Source organism: Triticum dicoccoides, chromosome 3A (assembly GCF_002162155.2).
Source record: "Triticum dicoccoides isolate Atlit2015 ecotype Zavitan chromosome 3A, WEW_v2.0, whole genome shotgun sequence".
Classification (NCBI taxonomy): Eukaryota; Viridiplantae; Streptophyta; class Magnoliopsida; order Poales; family Poaceae; genus Triticum; species Triticum dicoccoides.
Genome location: NC_041384.1, coordinates 55,383,984 through 55,403,468, shown reverse-complemented (window position 1 = coordinate 55,403,468; position 19,485 = coordinate 55,383,984). Strand labels below are relative to the sequence as shown.

The 19,485-nt window shown below is 45.5% G+C and overlaps 3 protein-coding genes across 3 annotated transcripts; 1 reads left to right on the top strand and 2 right to left on the bottom strand.

Moving 5' to 3' along the window:
* Positions 1-1,639: 1,639 nt before the first annotated feature.
* LOC119271201 lies at positions 1,640-3,574 on the top strand. Its single transcript, XM_037553117.1, has 3 exons — positions 1,640-2,432; positions 2,525-2,617; positions 3,244-3,574. Exons 1-2 carry the CDS (start codon positions 1,785-1,787, stop codon positions 2,597-2,599), a joined length of 723 nt encoding a protein of 240 aa, XP_037409014.1. The 5' UTR covers positions 1,640-1,784; the 3' UTR covers positions 2,600-2,617; positions 3,244-3,574.
* Positions 3,575-5,940: 2,366 nt separating this feature from the next.
* Positions 5,941-8,096, bottom strand: LOC119271200. Its single transcript, XM_037553116.1, has 5 exons — positions 7,910-8,096; positions 7,239-7,752; positions 7,002-7,094; positions 6,301-6,352; positions 5,941-6,201 (listed from the first exon to the last, which is right to left on the bottom strand). The coding sequence occupies exons 2-5, from the start codon at positions 7,528-7,530 to the stop codon at positions 6,177-6,179; spliced, it is 462 nt and encodes a 153-aa protein (XP_037409013.1). The 5' UTR covers positions 7,531-7,752; positions 7,910-8,096; the 3' UTR covers positions 5,941-6,176.
* A 7,841-nt stretch (positions 8,097-15,937) lies between these two features.
* LOC119271916 lies at positions 15,938-17,005 on the bottom strand. The gene is made up of 3 exons (XM_037553556.1): positions 16,993-17,005; positions 16,348-16,814; positions 15,938-16,226 (listed from the first exon to the last, which is right to left on the bottom strand). Exons 1-3 carry the CDS (start codon positions 17,003-17,005, stop codon positions 16,143-16,145), a joined length of 564 nt encoding a protein of 187 aa, XP_037409453.1. The 3' UTR covers positions 15,938-16,142.
* Between the last annotated feature and the right edge of the window lie 2,480 nt (positions 17,006-19,485).

The window sequence follows — 19,485 nt, the reverse complement described above, 5'->3', positions numbered from 1 at the left end:
GGCTTGACAAGCTGGCTAGTTGAAGCTCACAAGCTGGATTGAGGGTCGACGCACACAAAAAATGGCACAAACTTTGCTAAAAACTAGCAATACAGGCCCATATATAGGACAATACAGGAATTTATTGATCAACAATTCGCATATTTAAAAGAAAAATTAGTTCAATATGGTAACGTTCATACATGCGCTTGTCCATCAAATTTTCTCAAGTCTCTCTCAACAAGGACAATTCAAGAAAAAGATCATCACTATATTATCTTGTTCTCATTGTCGTTCATATTATATTTTTCACCCATTTCTTGTATTGGGTCAGTAGATCACACAACACCTGGTGGTTTGCCCCATCTCTGTTTTTGCAGATTAGAATCAAATATGTTTGCTAGCCTATAATCAATCCTTTAGTCAAATGACCCGCAATGAAAGAAGCGTCTCATACAAAAATCCAACAGAGTGAAATCAGTGAATACCGACTATTCTTTGGTGTCATGGAGACACTAGCCGTTTTCCACGCCTCCCATAGTAGAGGTGTCGCTTAGCTTTTCCTTCATCCCATTGTTTTACTACTGTCACGTTTCAGCTTATTCATTGTGACCTTTGGACTTCACCCGTTGTAAGTTTTTTCAGCTACCAGTACTATTTAATAATTCTTGACGATTACACACATTTTTCATGGTCGTTTCCCCTACGCTCCAATTGGACACCTCTCTCACCCTACGTCGCTTTTTTCGCTTGTCCAAAACCAGTTTCATGTTCTTATTAAAAGCATGCAATATGAAAATGGTGGTGAGTTTATTAATGGCTCCTTACGTGACTTTTTGTCTACTCATGGCATCACTTATGGCTTCTCTTGTCCACATACCTCACCACAAAATGGGAGGGGCGAAAGCATGATTCACACCACAAATGATATCGCTCGTACTCTTCTTCTTCAAGCCAACCTAACACCTCCCCTTCGATGTTTTGAAAAACACACCTCCTTTTGGGTTAAGGCCCTTCACGCCGCCACACACCGCTTCCGCCTCTGTTTGTCACACGGCACCATACTTTCTTGTATATGGCCAACATCCACACTACGATCACCTACGTCTTTGGGTGTCTATACTTCCCTAACTTGTATGCCACATCACCACATAAGCTCACTCATCCACATCCGACACAGATCCCACCCATCCACATCCGACACGCACGGCTTCCACCAGTCTCCACCCGACACGACCGGATCCAATCCGCCTCGTGCTCATCTGCCTCGACACTATAGCAAGTTTAATTCACCGTGGAAGCCAATTCACCTGTAGATGCAAGCAGTTTAATTCACCATGAAAGCAACGTATTTATCCATTGGAAACTATTTTTTTGTTAAGGAAGCCAATCTAAATAATAATGGAACAATATTTGCTTCCCAAGGAAGAGGACCGCCTGCTAACCATCGGAGCTAATCCCATGAAATATGGTAACAAATTACTGTAGAAGATGTGATTTACGCAAGCAGTTATGGAAAGAAAATCGCTGTTACTAGTGTCTATCCAAACAAGCTGCATGCCTAGGCATCACCACGCGCGCACACAACACATCGGACGTCCATATTACTTCCAATCCGATGGCGTATGACAGGTCTGATGGGTGCATACCATGGTAGTCTGACGCCTAGGATAAATTCGTGCGCGTGCTCATCTGCATCCGCACCATCTAAACCCTAGCTAGCCGCCGCCGCTCCCTGATCGACTGCTCTCTCCTCGACCTTCACCTTTGCACACCGCCGCTGAGCGCCTGCGCCGTGACTTAAAATGCCTCGCCGCCAGCGGGCGGCGATGTCGTCGGAATCGGATGATGCTAGTGCGCCGGAGTGGGGATCGGAGGATGAGGATGACGATGACGAGATAGCTGTACAGGGGGCAGCCGCAGCGACTTTGGCGGCGGGGTTACCGATCAAGCTCGTGATCGACACCAAGACTCAGAAGGTGTGGTTCGCCGAGGCCGGAAGCGACGTCGTGGAGTTCCTCACCGGCCTCCTGTCCCTGCCGCTGGGCACCGTCGTCGATCTGCTGACCAAGGAGCGCATGGTCGGCAGCATCGGCAACGTCCTCGGCAGCGTGGAGAAGATGGACGCCGGCTACAAGGGCAAGGAGCGGCGCCTCAGCCCGGCCGTCACCCCCGCCGCGCTCTCCCGCCTGCAGCAGCTGCTGAGCGCGCACCTCATCAACGGCCGAACCTGCTGCCATTGCACCAGTTCCACGTACAATGCTGCCGCCGCGGGAACATTAACGACGCCGTCGCTACCCACGGCCACGTACACTGTCGGGGACGACCTCTCGGTGACTCCGGCTTCTTTTTTCACGACCATGTCGCTTCTGGGCATCGCGCAGTTCGCACAATTTGGTGGCGAGGACCTCAGCACGCTGCAGGAGAAAACCGTGAAGATCGGCAAGGAAGAGGTATGTACGTGGCGTCCTTCGGTTTCTGACTAGGACTTCTGAACTGCTGGTGATTGATTTTATTTTCCCCTGCATGCGTTGGAATTTTGTAGGCGCTGAGGATACTCGCTGCTTCCCTCCAGTCCAAGACCGTGCTGACGGATGTCTTCCTCAAGAGTCAAGAGTGAAGCCATTGTCCACTAATAGTAATTCAGAATTTTTCATTATCATATATCATTATGATAGAAAGGATATGTTTTTCAATATCACTTGAATTTAGTCGTGATGGCATATTTTTCTTGTGCGGCTGCTGCCGTGATGAATCAAAGATTCTGCCAATGTTGCTTTTGGTGTCTCTCGGTTCATTGTTTCGATGAGTGGGTGTTAGAATTGACAGTTCAGTATAAACTTGAGCTAGTTTCAGATCAGCATACACAATCCCTATATCACTAATTAAACAAACACATACTGTATAACATAATCAGCCATGCAACACATAGTAGGACCTCACGAAATGGTACTGGAGTCCCATCGGTACTGATGGGGCAGTAAGTAGTGGCGGTTCTAATGTCGGTCTGAAGAAGACGTTCATCTTCTCCATTGGGGAGCCCTTTCAGGCGACCAAAATAACCTGGGTGATGCACGAGTACCACTTACTTACGTGAATGGGGGTATAGTAAGAGCACTTCAGGTAGTTCACACAAGTGGCCTCGCAAGAAGAAAGGCAACCCAGACAATCTGAGTACATGTTATTGTATCTAGCATTTTGTTAAACTATGCATTTAGCATCATAATATATGCATGACAAACGTGCCAACATGCATGGATGCAGGAATTGGGTGGTAATGCCGGGTGTTTGAGCCAAGCTATGATTCGCAAGTGATCTTCCACACAAGGATGACATGGAATTTTCATGCTTAGATGAGGTGTTCCTATCCCTAGATGACTATGATGAATTTAGTTTACCGAAGAATTAGAACCTTTGCTAGCATAGTTGATAGAATGAGTTTTGTGCGTATGATGCCATCTGATCATGGTGATACACATAAGAGAAGCTTCTTCCTTAATGATCAATTGGTATGGTAGGCATAAGCCTAATTAGCTCCATCTAGAACAAAGATGTAATTATTCTCCTCAAAGAGGTGTATAAAATATATTTAATATGTTTTGACTACTACAGAATATAAGTGTGTAATGGCCTAATGGGCAGTCTTTCAACTAGCGCTTACTCAATCATTTGATGGGTTTTCCTAAATAGCAAAGGGCATGTCCTGGATGATCATTGTATGAGGTCACAGTGAGCACTATAAAGAGGCTTGTGGGGGTTATGACTTAGCTAGGACTGGTTTTGGAGAGATGCAAGCAATGCTTGTGCCTGCCAACTACAACTCATTGTGTTTCTATGTGTTGTGAACAATGTTATTGTGCCCACAAATCAAAGGCCAAAATGAATCACTCAGATGCTTTTAGATCACATGGATAAAAATGAGCATGGTTATAACTTCCGCAAGCATATTGCTATGGATCATCAATGAGATGAGCTTCAAAAGGTAATAATGTATACTAGCTATACCCGTGCGGAGGCACGCCGCACCCCGGCAATATGTAATGCTTATAGATGGTGTCTTTGTTATATGCAGTGAATTTTAAATAAGTACTATGTGGATTGTCAACTATATACCCTCAAAGAGGGTTTATATTTCATTCATTTGCATTGTACAATAATCAGCTTTCCAAACGGAAAAAAGACATTACATCTTAAAACTTTGTTGCATATAAGAAGTAACACATAGAAGCAAACTGGAAAGGATACATTTATTCTCACCCTATGTGATGCATCTTGCACAAAAGGATGTACGCACTGGCAATTTACTAATAAGATTGAACGCTGTAGTCAATATATATTTACAAAGAAAGATGTACACATTGCTATCTCATACCAAGACCAGGCATGTTACAACCATTGCCATCTTATACCATTCTAGTGCGGCCGCCAGCAAGATGATACCGGTGATGATATGATTTAAAGCTCGTGCAAATTCTTGCACATGACTTTGTTGTGGTTTAGCACTTAATCGGCATATACTACGCTAAACAAATGTAGCACTTAGTTTAGAAAGCAACATAGCATGTGAATATTTCAGTACAGGGTATTCAGTAAAACACGAATCTGCATGATGACGGTCTACTCAAGATAACATGTCAGATTATAATTCAATATACCACCACTTGATCACTGAATATGTCAGCTTTACTGTATTATACATGGGCAACCTTTCTGAAGTCCCTCTGCCATATTTTAGGCAGGATCTCAAGAACATACATTCATTTTGCATGAGGCCTAGGATTATGTAAGGTGGAGGTGTCGGACAGTAGATAGAGGAGCACAGTTGATTTTTCTCATCAATGTTCCGGCATGTGAGCAATTTGAGATCATCTCTAGGCGACCTCTCTACAACGCTAGCCAATGTGACATGGCTAATGGAGAGTGGAGTGAAGGTGAGTAACAACCAAGGCAGAGCTGCAAAACAATTCAGAACTTAGGCTACGACGCTACGTTACAGAAGTGTGAACCAAACACCTTATAAGGATACTTCATTATTACCACCTCTATAATCCATGTGCTTCATAACAATTTTTTTTTTTGTTCCAGACCACATGTAGCAGCATAGTAGGATCAGAGTTACTACATAAATGAGTGAAATTACACTCCAAATTAGTAACCGTCCTATTAGTGAAAAATCACTAATTTTCACAATACATTGTTCCTCCTCAAACTATATACTACAATAGTTTTCAGTAGGCTAATTCAGAACTATTTCTCAATGGATGCACATGACATGCTATTTCTTTATCTTGTTGTCTTGAACGAATGGGAGATAATGAGCTCAAGGGTCGGGCAATTGACACTGAAGACTAAAGAATACCTACACTGAAACAATATCCATCCTGCCTTTCTATTCCAAAAAAGGGTTAACCATGTGAGACGTAGAAGTGCATATGAGCATGTCTTCACATATGAACATTGGAAATTAATGGGTAGTGAGGAAGTTAACATTGCAATGCATAATGAATGAACGAAAATCAATCTATCTAAACATCATTAAAAGAACTGAGGTAATGCAATATATGAAACTTTAGGGGGCAATAGACCTCACAGTCATGCTACAAACTTACACTATATAGCCAATCTATTGTCTCATCAATGTAACTTGAAAGAAAAATCAAGTGACGTGTTTCTCAATTATACTAAATAAAATGGTCGAACTATGTAGCAGGATGTCCTGACCAACCACAAAAAGAACCTGCTAACTATCGCACGATGCCCTTAATGCTATAAGTGTAGAACAGAAAAGAGGAACTAAACTAACTAATGAGTTCTTGTCCATAAATGTGGCAGTTAAGAATAAGCATGACAGAGACGTGTTACCATACATAGAGCAAACAAAGAAAATTAAGTCGGATCAATTATTTGGTTCATGTTCATTGCCTTCTTAGTGCAGACATGATGAACCAATAATATCCCACATTATCCTATCTGAGGTTAAAAAATTATCTCAAATAATTAGTCGCTCTGCATTCTTCTGCTACACACATCAACTATTCAGGTCCTACATTCAAAAATCACAAGAGTTACCTGGAAAATTGTCTATCATCTCCCAGTATTTAGTTATCCCGGTTTTGAAATCCCAACTGAATACTTGATGGGTGTTGCATCATGGAAATTTAAACAGCTTGCCTTATACTAACCTCCCTGGCCTGCAATTAGTTTTTGTCCCCGTGCTCATGCCTGCTGCATCACATGGAAGGGGGTCAGTGCCAGGTACTCAGGTCCATGAACCATCACGATCAACAATAATCTAAAATCGATTGATCAATACATAAGCACCTGCAAGGATAACCACCAAGGGATACGACCATACTGTTTCCTTGTACACAGCCTGCAGCAGAACATATACTGTCAATCAGGAAGCACAACCAAAAATAGAGAAACAAATAGCCTATAACAATCTAATAGCTGGGCTGGATGTGTAACCAAATACCACAACGGCAAAATAGCTTTCGTTAGCACGATACAAGAGCACAGGCATATCATAGAAAATTGAGTACTCCAGAAATTTGAACAAATTGCTTCCGACCCATCCAGTAATGGGTGTGGCTCCCTATTCAGTTTACTCCAATACTTCAGTAACCCTCTGATTTTCAAGTCTGCTCAACAGATGGGACATCTGATTGTTTTGGAGTACAGGGTACTGGACCAAACAAAGGGAAAACCAGAAGATGTCTGTCCGTTAGAAAAAACTCATAATTTTCTGAATATTTTGATATTTTCTGGATTTAACTGTTCATGGCAGGAACATATGGTCTCGGTCCAGACCGGAACTCTGTGAGCTAATAAGTTACTTTACTTCCTGAACTTAATACAGTCTACATAATGTACCCAATGTACAAAGCTTATATTTCATCAAACCAGAAACCTTGAAAGAATGATACACATGCATCTAGTTGTCCCTAACGAATTTAAAGTAGATACGTGTATTGCAATGTGCATTGGTACTTCAAAACAATCATCTTGCATCTATTTTTTACCTGAGAGCTTCTCACAAAGGCAACCAACATCCATTACTAAAACATTATTTACGCATCTTCTATCATAGTAGCACTCACCCAAGATCTCATACACTGGAAGAGAAAATCAAGGGATAAATTAGGGGCAAGGTTGAAACATCAGCACCAAATGATCGCTGACAGTATGTCACTAACTGGAAAAAGAGCATTGAGAAAAGAAGTGCTCGCTACTCAGTAAAGAACTGTAGTTCCATAAACCTGAATAATGGATGATTGAAGAGAGCCGCAGTTGTACTAAAGGATTGAGAATTTTTCGGCGACAAATGAAACTCCCTCTAGCGCAATAGAAACCATCTCCACAATGGAAGGGGGCATCCTCCACAACTTCATGGTCGCACGGGAACGGCAGGGACGCGTCCTGCACGTGTGCCAGAGCTGCTAGGCGAGGCTGCCGGAGCAGGGCTGTCCCGCAGCCTGGGACACAACGCCAACCCTGGGGTTGCTGCAGGTGGCCGGAGGCTATGAAGGCGTTGGACCTGCGAGACAACATCGAGGTGCTCGCGAGAGGGGATGATTCACAAAGATTTGCAAAATTTGTATATAACTAAAAATATACAATCAAACCATAGGTGAAGACTTACGCTGGTGGTTCCTGGAAAAGCAGAAGCAAGCTCGAGCGGTCAGGCCACATCTCCGTATTCTCGAGACCTCCTCGTCAGCGCCAACGCCGTGGGCGCTCGCTATAGTTCCCATCGACAGTAACCAGGGTGGCCTGCACACGAGAGGTTTTCGAACATCAAGCGCCGTTTTGGAGGTCCCGGCGGCCAAACTCGCTCCACGCTGGTCCGGTATATAGACTTGGCTCGGTTGGGGCAATTGACCGAACACGTTACAGGCAGCTCAGCATCGGTGTAGAGTAGACGACGAACCTAGTTAGTGAGGTCGTTGGAGGAGGCCGTACGGGAACGGGGAGGGCGCTGGAAGAGGTCGGAGGTGAGAGGCGACGTTGGGGCATCGAGAAGCCGAGGAGCGGGACGAAAACCGGATCAGGCCATCGGTGGAGGCGGTGGTGGATGCCGAGAACGTGGTGTGACGACGGATTGCGACGGCGGTGGAGCAGCGGTTGACTGTTCTGCAGCGGTGGCGGTGGGAAGCGAGGCAGCCGTGCAGCCTTTATATAGGTATGTCTAACGATGCCATTTTCTAGAGAGAGCGATTGGAGCGGTGAGTCTGGAAACAACGAATCAAGCGGCAACCGACTCAGCTGGACAAAGTATATCCGGCCAACAGAGCCAATCCAACCAAAACAATCGCTGGATACACTTCAAAGCGTACACCGCAATATCCCCCAGTAATTAACGTGGCGGCCTCCCATTGGCCGGTTTTTTTACTGATAAAAAAAGTCAAAAAACAGTAAAAAAAAGAATCCTGGTTAGATTTAGTATATGTATAATGTGTGTACCACCATGCAGTGGCGAGGCTTGCCAAACCAGTAAGCACTGGATTTTGTAAACTTGTTTAATCATTTGGAGTGCATGATGCATGATGCACTGGCTTTAGATCACTAATCATGGATAGGAACTGTTTAGCAACTTCTTTTAGTACTATATAAATGGTTATTGACTTCTTAATCCAACCCTAGAAATGTGATTATATATTCTGTTTGTCCTAATAGAAGTTTTTTTTAACATAATACAGATGCTCGTATATATGTACATACACTCACCTTTATGAACGCACGCATGCACAACCTACCCCTATGAGCACCTCCGGGAGACTGAGCGGACACATCATCTTGAGATTGACGAAGTTGCCATAGACGCCTTGGTAGTCGACGACAACGTCTCTCCTCCAGAGCACACATCGCCGGAAGACCTGGAATAAATTCAGAAAAATGCGAGCATCGGTGTCAAGTCTAGGACTTGAATTCAAGTGGGCCGGGGATACCACTGTCCTCCTATGATATGGACGCGTGTAATTTAAGTGCGATGATCACTGTTGATACAACAACATGTTCATCTAGTACTGAATATGCTACAGATGTTTTTCAAGATGAAGATGAATTTGTAGGCATCACATCTAAGCGTGACACAGTTGTACAAATAATGAGCAAGTATGGAGTTATGTTTCTATATTCCCCTAAATCAGGACGTGAAGGAGCACACATGCATGGGTGTGGGTCCAGCCAAAAGTTAATTAGAAGCCATCAAGTTGTGTACTGCGTGGATGTGCAAGAGTTTAATTCCTTCTCAAAGGGAATAAATCACGTTAATTATTTCTTTGGACGGTTACAGCCACCTGAACGACCAAAAGTTACACGCAGATGGAAGTTTATCACGTGGAAGATCATGAGTTTAAATGAGTCTGGGTGGGGGCCGCCATGTTGGAAAAAATAGATCAAGGAGCAATCAAATAAAATAGTCAAACTTTATTTTAGTAGGTCTTTGCATGCTTGCCGAGATGTAAAAGGCAAGTTAGTTTAAATCTAGAAAGAGTCCAGCCTTTAGGAGGTACATGTGTGTGCCTCTTCCAAGTTATTTCTATAAATAGCTAGGTCTGGTCCATGTAAAAGCAGTTATTTTTTATATGAAATAGACACAATGTGTTTTTTAGGGTAGACACACCCGTACAAGTTTTGGAGGTATCTTCAGAAAATCTCTGTTTTGCGATTTCTTTTCGTGGAAATTGTTTTGCGCGTGAGTACCTTCGTCAAGATTGGTTTTCTCGTGTTGGGCCGCAAGGTTCAAACCCTCTACTTCGTGTACATCGCGTGCACGGGCGAGAGGTTGCTACTGCTGGTGGTGGAGTGTCGTGAAAGATCGGGCCCCAACAACGGATCGGGTCTCACCTTGAGCTTCGGTCTACATCATCCTAACCATCTAACCACAAGTTGGTTCACATTCTAATAGAAGTTACTAGTGCCATCCATGGTTTCAGCATGATTGTCGTTACTTCTCAAGGCTTGTGCAATGCATGCTGACATTATACAAGTGTGAAACAAAGAACATGGATAAACAAAGAGAAAAACTCAACTAACTGTAACTATACAAGTGGTTATGGAGCTGTTTTGGATCATTGCCCTCACTTGCCCTGCAGAAGAATTGAGCGTTGACCCCACCTTGGTGGTCACTTGGATGGAGACCAAAAAATTGGTGCGCCTACACTTCTATGACAACCCTAGTTCAATTCTAAGCCAATATTATGCCCAGGCACGAGAGGCAAAATCCTACGCCAATTATTTGGCGAGCCAAGATTGGTAAGGCCAGTGTGGGGTACAAACCAAACAACCTCTATGTGTTGTCATTTGAGTAGTCCATTAATGACTTTCCAATTGATGCAATACAGGAAGAGAAAAATGTGAAGTTAGCATTCCAATATTAGCAAACAAATAAAATTTAATAAAATGTATGCTTTAAGTTTTTTTTGTACATTCTTTGAAAATCACAGTATCGAGTATGGTCATGATATTACTCGAGCCAAATGACTACGTATTGTTTACAAAATAAATCTATTTAATCTGAACAGTAATAGGAATACATGATAAAAATGCACCAAGACGTTAACCGAAACAATTGCAAGATTTACGAATAGATAACACTATATATATACCCAATAATCACTCATGATTTACCAATGCAAACATTAACCATTAGCCCATGTGAGTGCGCGTATAACTTATCATGGAAATCATTTCCTTAAATGAGCAAAACACTAATGGAAAGGTTGCTATCAAAGCCATTTCAAACCCGCAATTTTAGTATTAACAATATGTAAGTTTTATTATTTGAGAGCATGGCATTTCTATTATTAAGAGGATGACCTTTTTTTTATTGGCATGACAGTTTTATTTTTTCCTTGGCATGCCATTTTTCATGATTTTTGTAAAGTGGACAAAATAAATCAAAAAATTGTAGCATGTCATTTTGTGTTTGGTGCATGGCAAAAATAAAGTAAAAATGTTCTCCAACATGGCATTGTTTGCACAGTGAAACATCTCCACCGCAAAAATTTATTTAAAAAGTAGATCACATGGCACTTTTTTCTAAATCATACCATTGTAAATTTATAAATTAGAGAAATGGCAGTTTTATAAAGTAGCATGACAATTTTCATTATTTTAGATCATGGCAATTATAAATTTATATTCCTCTATTTTTTATAAGAAAATATCTATTTACCCCCTCATTTCCGGTTTATAGGGCTCAAATCTGAAATCTCATCAGCCAAGGCATTTTGTGAGTGAAGGAATGTATCTCGTACTTTACAAAACTACTCAAATTAAACTCATGCATTAATTTGGATTAATTGCAATGCATGCATGCTTGGCCACTAGATGAGTAGAAACATTACATGCATTGATGTGTTCTTTTTTAATTCTTACATGCAAAGATTTAATGCGCCTCGAAAACTAAAAATAAAATGGAGATAAGCCCTTTAAATTGAAAAAAAGTTAAATAAACCTTATAAACCGAAAAGAGAAAGTATATTTTTTATTCATGGATATAGCATCGCACGTCACAGCGAACCACAATTTCAGGTGAGCGCGTGCAAGCAGGTGCGCGCGTGCAGCCTCTCTGTTTGACGAAAATACCAGACAATGCACACAAAAAAACAAGCTGCACGCGGTTAAACGGGTGAGATGCGGTTTTGGGAATCACCTAGTGATTTGTCAGGTATAAGAGCAACTCTAGCAGACCCTGCAAAAAATACGAAACCGCAAAATTCCGGTAAGTATATGGGCTTAGCCTAATTTTTCGATCAGAATAGAGCCCGCATACTCGCCCGTCTCGTAAAAAAAAATTTGCCGCGGCCCGCAAACCGCATTACCCGACCACTATATCTACGGTTCCGCGGCGCGTTTGTGAGTCGAAACCCTATCCCCAGCCGCCATCGAGCCACGCAATTCCCCACCCCCCTTCTCCACATTTCTCGCCGCCGGCGACCACCTTCCGCCTCGATCTCTGGACGCGGCTCCGGCAGCAGATCCGGCGACGGAAGCAACCCTGAGCGCGAGTGGCGCGTCCGGTCGGACGGCGCGAGGAAGCGTGGGGTGAGGAAGTGGATCAACCGCGGCCTCTCGCCGCCGCCGAGCTTTCGCATCCGCGAGACGGACGAGTACGACCGTCGGCACGGCCGTACCCCGTCCTCTGTCGCGTCCTTCTCGTCCGCGGCGAGATCTTCCTACGCCGGGAGCTCCTACTCTTCCGACGAGGGCCTTCTCCCCGTGAAGAGGAAGTGGTCGAAGGAGTCGGAGGACTTCGAGTTTGTCCCCGTCAAGGAGGAGCCCGAGGAGCTCGGCCGCCGCGGAGTCGTCGGGCCGGAGGACTTCGTCGCCGACGTCCACGCGGTTGCGGCAGCGGAGCGTGTACGAGAAGGCGGAGCACCGGCGCCACCACGAGGAGCTCGAAGACCTCCAGTTCCGGCAGGCGGCCGCGGCCAACCTTGCTGCCAAGGAGAAGGACGACAAGTGGCGGCACATCCGCGAGGAGCAGAGGGTGAAGTACATCGACCTCGGCAGCTCCGACGAGGAGGAATGAGCACCTCCACGGCGTCATCCATGGCCGCGAGCTCGCTGTCGTGAGATCTCCACCCCTATGGTACTAATACTGACGTAGTATATAGTATGAACTAGTGTTTGTAGTGTTTGATCATATAAAATATATGTAGTACATGATGAACTACTCACGTCCACGAGGTACAGTTTTTCCCGCGAAACTGCTTTTTCAAATTATGTAGTTTTATCTACGGTTTATGTTCGGCCACGTTAGTTTCGACCTGCAAACGAGATCTTCGTGAAATTGCAAACGTGTTTTGCGGATCGAGATTTCGTGGGGTCTGCTAAAGTTGCTCTAACTCGCCGGAGTAATCGCCTCCCGCGACCAGAGGCTTCTCGTACATGACTGATTTTTTTTTTGAGACAATCGTACATGGAAAACGAGAGATGAAGAATGGAGGCTTCGGCCCGTGAACCCAACCGGCCCACGCGTCGTCATTTGGATTCCTTCTTAGCCCACCCTCAGAGTTTCTGCGCGCTCTGAACTGAAGAGAAATCAGTCGTGTCTCGGTGACAGTCGGATTGCTCGCTCCCGCCGCGTTACGGCGTGTTGCCGCCATGGCGATGGCGACGCTGGGGATTTCAAATCCGACTCCGGGAAGAACTTGGAGCGTGACCGCCACGCCACGACGGCCATATTATCCCCCCACCCCAGCTGATTCTTTCGCGCTTTTCCTCTCCACCTTTTTTGTTTGGTCTGACCGCATCGATCGTACGCGCTTCAGTTCTTGATCCACTGCCATCAGGCGGCGACGATGGCGCTCGCGCCCGGCTCCAGCGGCGCCTCCGTACGCTGGCTGCCGTCCTACACCGCGGTTGCGCGCTCACCTCCGTCCCACTGCGGCCACATGCTGGGCGCCCCCGTCTACCTGGGCTTCCGCGTCGACGGTGAGTGCCGCAACCCGTCGTTTGCCAACTACTACTACGAGGACGTCGAGGAGGACACGCCGCCGTCGTACTCCCCGGGGGCCCCCTCTCCTCCATCCCAGTGCGGCCTCATGCTCGGAGACCCCTTTCCCCCGAGCTTCGGCGGCCGCCGCGGGTGCCACAACCCGTCGTCTGCCGACCACCACGAGGAGGACATGACACCGTCGTACACCCCGGGTGCGCCCTCGCCGCCGTCCCATTACGGCCTCATGCTGAAGTCCACGGACGCCGCCTTCTTTCCGGGCTCCGGCGTCGGCAGCGAGTGCCATAGCCAGTCGTCTGTCCAGCGCAACGAGGAGCACACGCCGTCGAGCCCTCCCCCGCTCGCGAGCTCCAAGGATTGCACTCCGTCGAGCCCTCTGCCGTCGCCGGGCTATACTCCGTCGGACACGGAGTCGTGCACGTCGCCGTATTACACACCATCGACCCCGACGCCCAGCACGCCGGCTCCGTCGCCCCTGGTGTCCGAAGCCGAGTCATCCACGTCTGCACCGCGCCGCCGCCACCATCCGTACCAGAGGAGTGGCGCCAGCAGAATCAACCGCGGAGGACGGCAGCAGACCTTGAGATATTGACATCTTATAACAGGAGTGCGATATTGGATTCTCTTTTGTATAAATTTTGCATTGTTATGCATTTGTTTATTCCTTTGGCAAATCTATATATTAGCAATATATCTGTACAACTTTTGTTGAGGATGTGAGATTGTTCTTGGTTATTGCTTCTCGTTTTTCATGGTCGGAGCAGATCGATGCAAATTGCAATTCCTACGTGAATCAATTTGTTGAAAATCACCTCCAGCAATTGCCATGCTCTGTGACTGTGTGATGTCTGAGAGTTTGTTACACGACCAGATTTTACTTTTTGTAAGAAATTAGAGAAACAATCTCCATTTCTAACACAACCATCACATGGCAGATATCATAGCATCCATATGTATTCTAGATAAATAAAACACATTCTGCACTAATCCTTCGACATGCATCTACAAAAAGCTCACAGGATACATCACTCATTCACACTTCATCCTGTCAATACAAAATGTCTCTACATCTACAGTTTGATCACTACATTGTTGGTTTGCTACTTCCTACATCCTTTGTCCAACACATTGTCACCTCTTTGTTTTCATGGGGTTCCGAATCATGTATAAGGGATACAGCAGAATAAAAATGCATCATGCCTTCGTGCCACCCCCACCTGCATGGATCAAGAATACCAGGTTTGCCGGGGAGAGTTACCAGCGCCATATTAGTACAAAATTTTCCATAAATTCAGTTCCAAAGTTGCAAGCTTTGATACTCCCACTAGAAGGCTAAGAAATCAGCAAGCAGAAGTACATGATTATTTTCTAAGATTCCACAACTTGTCATGATGTGAAAGATTATTAAGGCGATCTCCAACGCTATCCCCTAAACCCGACATAGTATTCGTCCATGTGAGGCATCCACAAACATTGATATGGCAGCCGCCGTCTAACCCTAACCATCAAACGTCCGGATATATTTCAAACGGAATTTGAATAAACCCGACAAATTTCATGCAAACCAGGCGTTTCCATTTAAAGTGGACCAAATTAATTACATTTTTGACATATTTTGTCATGATGTGAAAGATTATTAAGGCGATCTCCAACGCTATCCCCTAAACCCGACATAGTATTCGTCCATGTGAGGCATCCACAAACATTGATATGGCAGCCGCCGTCTAACCCTAACCATCAAACGTCCGGATATATTTCAAACGGAATTTGAATAAACCCGACAAATTTCATGCAAACCAGGCGTTTCCATTTAAAGTGGACCAAATTAATTACATTTTTGACATATTTTGTCCGGACATATGGCAGCCGGCCAGTCGGAATGCCAACACCACCGACACCGGTGGCGGTGGAAACTTCTCCGCCATGACGATGTTGAACTGCACATGAACCTTCCCCATGATGAAGCTGGCATGGATCCGCGTGAGCACGGACTCCGGCTCATCGTTGGGCATCGTCAGGTCATCATCGCTTACCTCCGGCAAGCTTGCCTCAAGGCCGGCCAACTCGTGCTTCTACTACGGAGGAGGAACGAAATCAGAAGTGGTGATAGATTATGTGGTATTAGCTTTGACCCGTGAGACAACCTAACATCTGTGCTAGCCGCTGCCAGCACCACGGCTTTGAAATCTACTCCCTATGTGAAGAAATATAAGAGCGTTTAGATCACTACTTTAGTTACCTAAATGCTCTTGTATTTCTTTACGGAGGGAGTATAACTCGCGTCAACAAAGAGAGTGGCTTAGGTGTTGAAAGATGGTTTGGTCGGAGTTGGGGGAAGCGGTTAGGTCACTTGCGCCCTGTTTATCACATCAGATGCATTTTGCATGAATGCTCCATGATTCGTCTAGCCACGTCAAACTAACATTGGGCACAGTTGACAGAACGGTGCAGAACTTTAAAATGTCGAAACTAGAACAACTTACTTGAATAGGGTAAAAACTAGAACAATTTTTATATGAAATATAGCACGAAATGTCCCAAAGGAGTAAAAATCGGATAAATGCAATCAGTACCAAGTCAATCATGTCTACCTCCTTGCTCTCGCAAATATGATATGTCAAAAAAGGTATCTAAAATTCTAAAATAGCGAGCACCAAGTAATATCCGATTAACTTCCTCAGGAGCTTCTCTCTAGTCTCTAGCGGCGAGCCTTCTTCTTCGGCAGAAAGACGTCTGTCGGGACGGTCTCCGACTTGAGGGAAGCAACGAGTATCTCCAGCGCCTACATTCAAAAATCCAAAACACACAAAACAAAAAATCAATCATCAATCAATCAAGTTAAGCAAAATCACAATATAAATAAGTTCCTAGGGTCTTGAAATAAATTAGAGCACATCACACACCTCTTCTTTGCCGATTTTTACAGTCTTTTGCTGCAGTGCACTGAGGTCCAGGGTGCCAAGCTCTGTGATGCCCAACAACGAAATAGTCGTGAAAAAAGATGCCGGAGTCACCGAAAGGTTGTCCCCAATCGTGTACGTGGATGTAGGTAGTGACGTGGCTGTTGTTGTTCCAACAGGGTCAGGGGCGAGTGTCGTTGCGTTGTTGAGCTGCGCACTCAGTAGCTGTTGTAGGCAGGAGAGCGTAGCTCGGCCGACAGCCGGGCTGAGACGCCGCTCTTTAATCTTGTATTTCGCGTCCAGTTTCTCCGCGCTGCTGAGCACGTTGCCAAGGCTACCGCCCATGCGATCCTTTGTCAACAGGTTGACAACAGTGCCAAGCGGCAGGGACAGGAGACCGATGAGGAACTCCACGACATCGTTGCCTGCCTCTGCGAAGCACACCTTCTCAGACTTGGTGTCAATCAGGACTCAGGAGCTTCATCGATAACTACATAGTAGCCACATTTTCCTGTTATAGTTTGATTCAAACCTTCTTATGAGCAACACTACTAAGGGCATTTCTAATCGATCCCCTAAAAGCTAGTGAAGTATCCGGCGGAGTAAAGTTAGTGGAGTAAATTTTTATAAGCAACACTACTAACTGACAAAAAGAATGCATTAGTAGAAAAAATGATTTTCCAAGAGTTGGAGCAGATAGCGCAATATCATTTTTCTAGAGTGTAACCCAAAATCTTTGTGCCAGGGACAATTCCAGATTAGTGACAAATATCTATAAATATTACTTGTAAATGGATTATTTGTGTAATATGTATAAAATATAAAAATGGCGAGACCAACCAGATCTACTTTCAAAAATTCATAGCAAGCAAATTGCAAAGATTCATCCACTTAAATTTGGAGCTTCAATATGCAAAATTTATGGTTAAGGAGGTAGTAATGTATGCCTGAAACATCACTGGCTCCTCAAAATACTCCTCGTAAGAATAAGCAACAATACCCCGGCTATAATAAACTGTACATGCAGATGCAAAAAAAATAAAATCAGTTAAAGCTTAGACTGCTACAACAAAGCTCAATCTTGAAAGGGTGAGTTTTACATTAGATTGAGCTCGGCTCAAAGGATCTCAGTGACTATCCAGCAAGGCATGCCCTACACTCGTAATTTCAGAAAGAACTAGTCCATCTAGTACTAGCCAGGCTTGATCTAAGTGCATGTACATCAATCAAACCATATAAAAGATTGGCACGACATTAGTTGATGGAGCCAACATTACAAACACAATAGATAGTTTCACTACCACATTAGTAGATCTAACTAGCGTATGGTTACCGAACCTAAACGAACATGCTATGATCAACCTTTAATATCCCTGTATCGCTCTACACCTACGTACCTCAAACCGCACATGCATCACCTCTGAAACCCATCAAATAAAGCCCTCACGAATCCTAGCAGATGACAGTTAGACGAATATGAACATGAAGCAAAAGGTAGCAGAAGGCGGTGGTGAGAGAGGAAATCGCTCACCTTCACAGCGTTGGAGTCATTTGCAAGAAACCACTACATTTGTGGCTAGGTTTGCAGAAAACCACCAACTCGTTAATCCGTTGCAAAAAGCACCGCAAAATCACTTAAGTCGTTGCAAAAAGCACTGATCGGGTGATTTAGCCTGTTTGATCACTTTCTGACAAGTGGGGCATGGCTGTTAAGAGCTGACTTGGCAAAACATTGACACACACAACCCCTAGACCTTTTAAAAAGTGCAATCAGCCCCCTCGGTGTGGACAACCTCAGCGCACTGGCCCTGCTGTCCGATTGGCACGGCGGCGCCCTCGTCGGCGTCGGAGACGGGTACGGCCGCGGTAGAGGACAAGGAGGCGGCCGAGGTGTGCGCATTTTCGAGGCGTTGGCCTGCCGGTGCTGCAGCGATGTGGAGCACGCGTCGGAAGCCGAAGCAGAGGAGCGGCAGCCTCCTCTGATGTGGTCGGCAAAGAGAGTGGAGGGGGAGGAGGCGACGAGCTCCACCTGCTCGACAAGCCATTCCCGTCGCCCTCCTCCATTGAAGAGGATGAGCTCGAGCCGTAGGCCGCTCTGGCGCTGCCACGACAGAAGCACTCGCGGCGTCTGCCCCATCGAGGGAAGGCAGCGGGTGCGCTTCCAGCGGCGGCGACGGGAGCCAGTGGGGGCGGCGCGGTGACGGGATCCAGCGGCGGCGATGGGAGCCAGTGGGCGCGGCGCGGCGACGGGAGCCAGTGGGGGCGGCGCGGTGACTGGATCCGGTGGCGGCGATGGGAGCCAGTGGGGCGGCGCGGCGACGGGAGCGGGTGGGGGCGGCGCGGAGACGGGATCCGGCGGCGGCAACGGGAGCCGGTGGGGGTGGCGCGGCGACGGGAGCCGGTGGGAGCTAATTGGAGCAAGGGACGGGGATTGGGAGGGAGGGTTTGATTGCTTTTCATTTTTAGATACAGGGGTGTGTATGACATTTGGTTGCCAAGTCAGCACCTTACAACTCGGTCCTACCTGTCACAAAGCGATTAAATGAGCCAAATCATTCGATTAGTGCTTTTTGCAACGAACTTAAATAATTTTGTGATGTTTTTTGCAACGTATTAACGAGTTGGTAGTTTTCTGTAAATCTAGCCATAAATATAGTGATTTCTTGCAATTGACTCACAGCGTTGCCTGACTTTGATGACCGCTGCCGCCGCTTGCCGGCGAAGAGACGAGAAACTTGATCAGGGCGACGGACGGCTGGCACGACGAGGGCTTTGTCGCTGCACCCACAGGGTGAATCGGGGGTTAGGGCATCTTTTTTTTAGAAACGGGGGGTTAGGGCACTTATGTGGAGGGCCCGCATCAGCTCACTCGGAATTTTCTTGGCCCGTTAAAGAGGCCCATCCGCTGCACGTTGGACGACCTTAGCATGTCTGCCTATTCATCGCTCCTTGTATTTTGGAAGAATGTTCATGTTTATAAAAAAAATGTTCATTTTTTGCGGGAAAACAAATATGTACAAAAAATGTTCATATTAACAAAATATGTTCATGTTTCTTTAAAATGGTTATGTTTTTTTTGAAAAAAAATCAACCATGACTAGATTTATGTTCATGTACTTTGAAACAAAAGGTTCACTAATC

Excerpts from the sequence above, each read along its gene's own strand:
- LOC119271201 (XM_037553117.1), top strand. The coding sequence starts at position 1,785 with ATGCCTCGCCGCCAGCGGGCGGCGATGTCGTCGGAATCGGATGATGCT. Across the intron at positions 2,433-2,524 it reads TGAAGATCGGCAAGGAAGAG|GCGCTGAGGATACTCGCTGC; the intron begins GTATGTACGTGG and ends GGAATTTTGTAG.
- LOC119271916 (XM_037553556.1), bottom strand. Across the intron at positions 16,227-16,347 it reads TAAAAATCGGCAAAGAAGAG|GCGCTGGAGATACTCGTTGC; the intron begins GTGTGTGATGTG and ends TTTTGAATGTAG.
- LOC119271200 (XM_037553116.1), bottom strand. The coding sequence starts at position 7,530 with ATGTTGTCTCGCAGGTCCAACGCCTTCATAGCCTCCGGCCACCTGCAG. Across the intron at positions 6,353-7,001 it reads CCTTTGTGAGAAGCTCTCAG|GCTGTGTACAAGGAAACAGT; the intron begins GTAAAAAATAGA and ends GTTCTGCTGCAG. Across the intron at positions 6,202-6,300 it reads CTTGGTGGTTATCCTTGCAG|GCATGAGCACGGGGACAAAA; the intron begins GTGCTTATGTAT and ends GTGATGCAGCAG.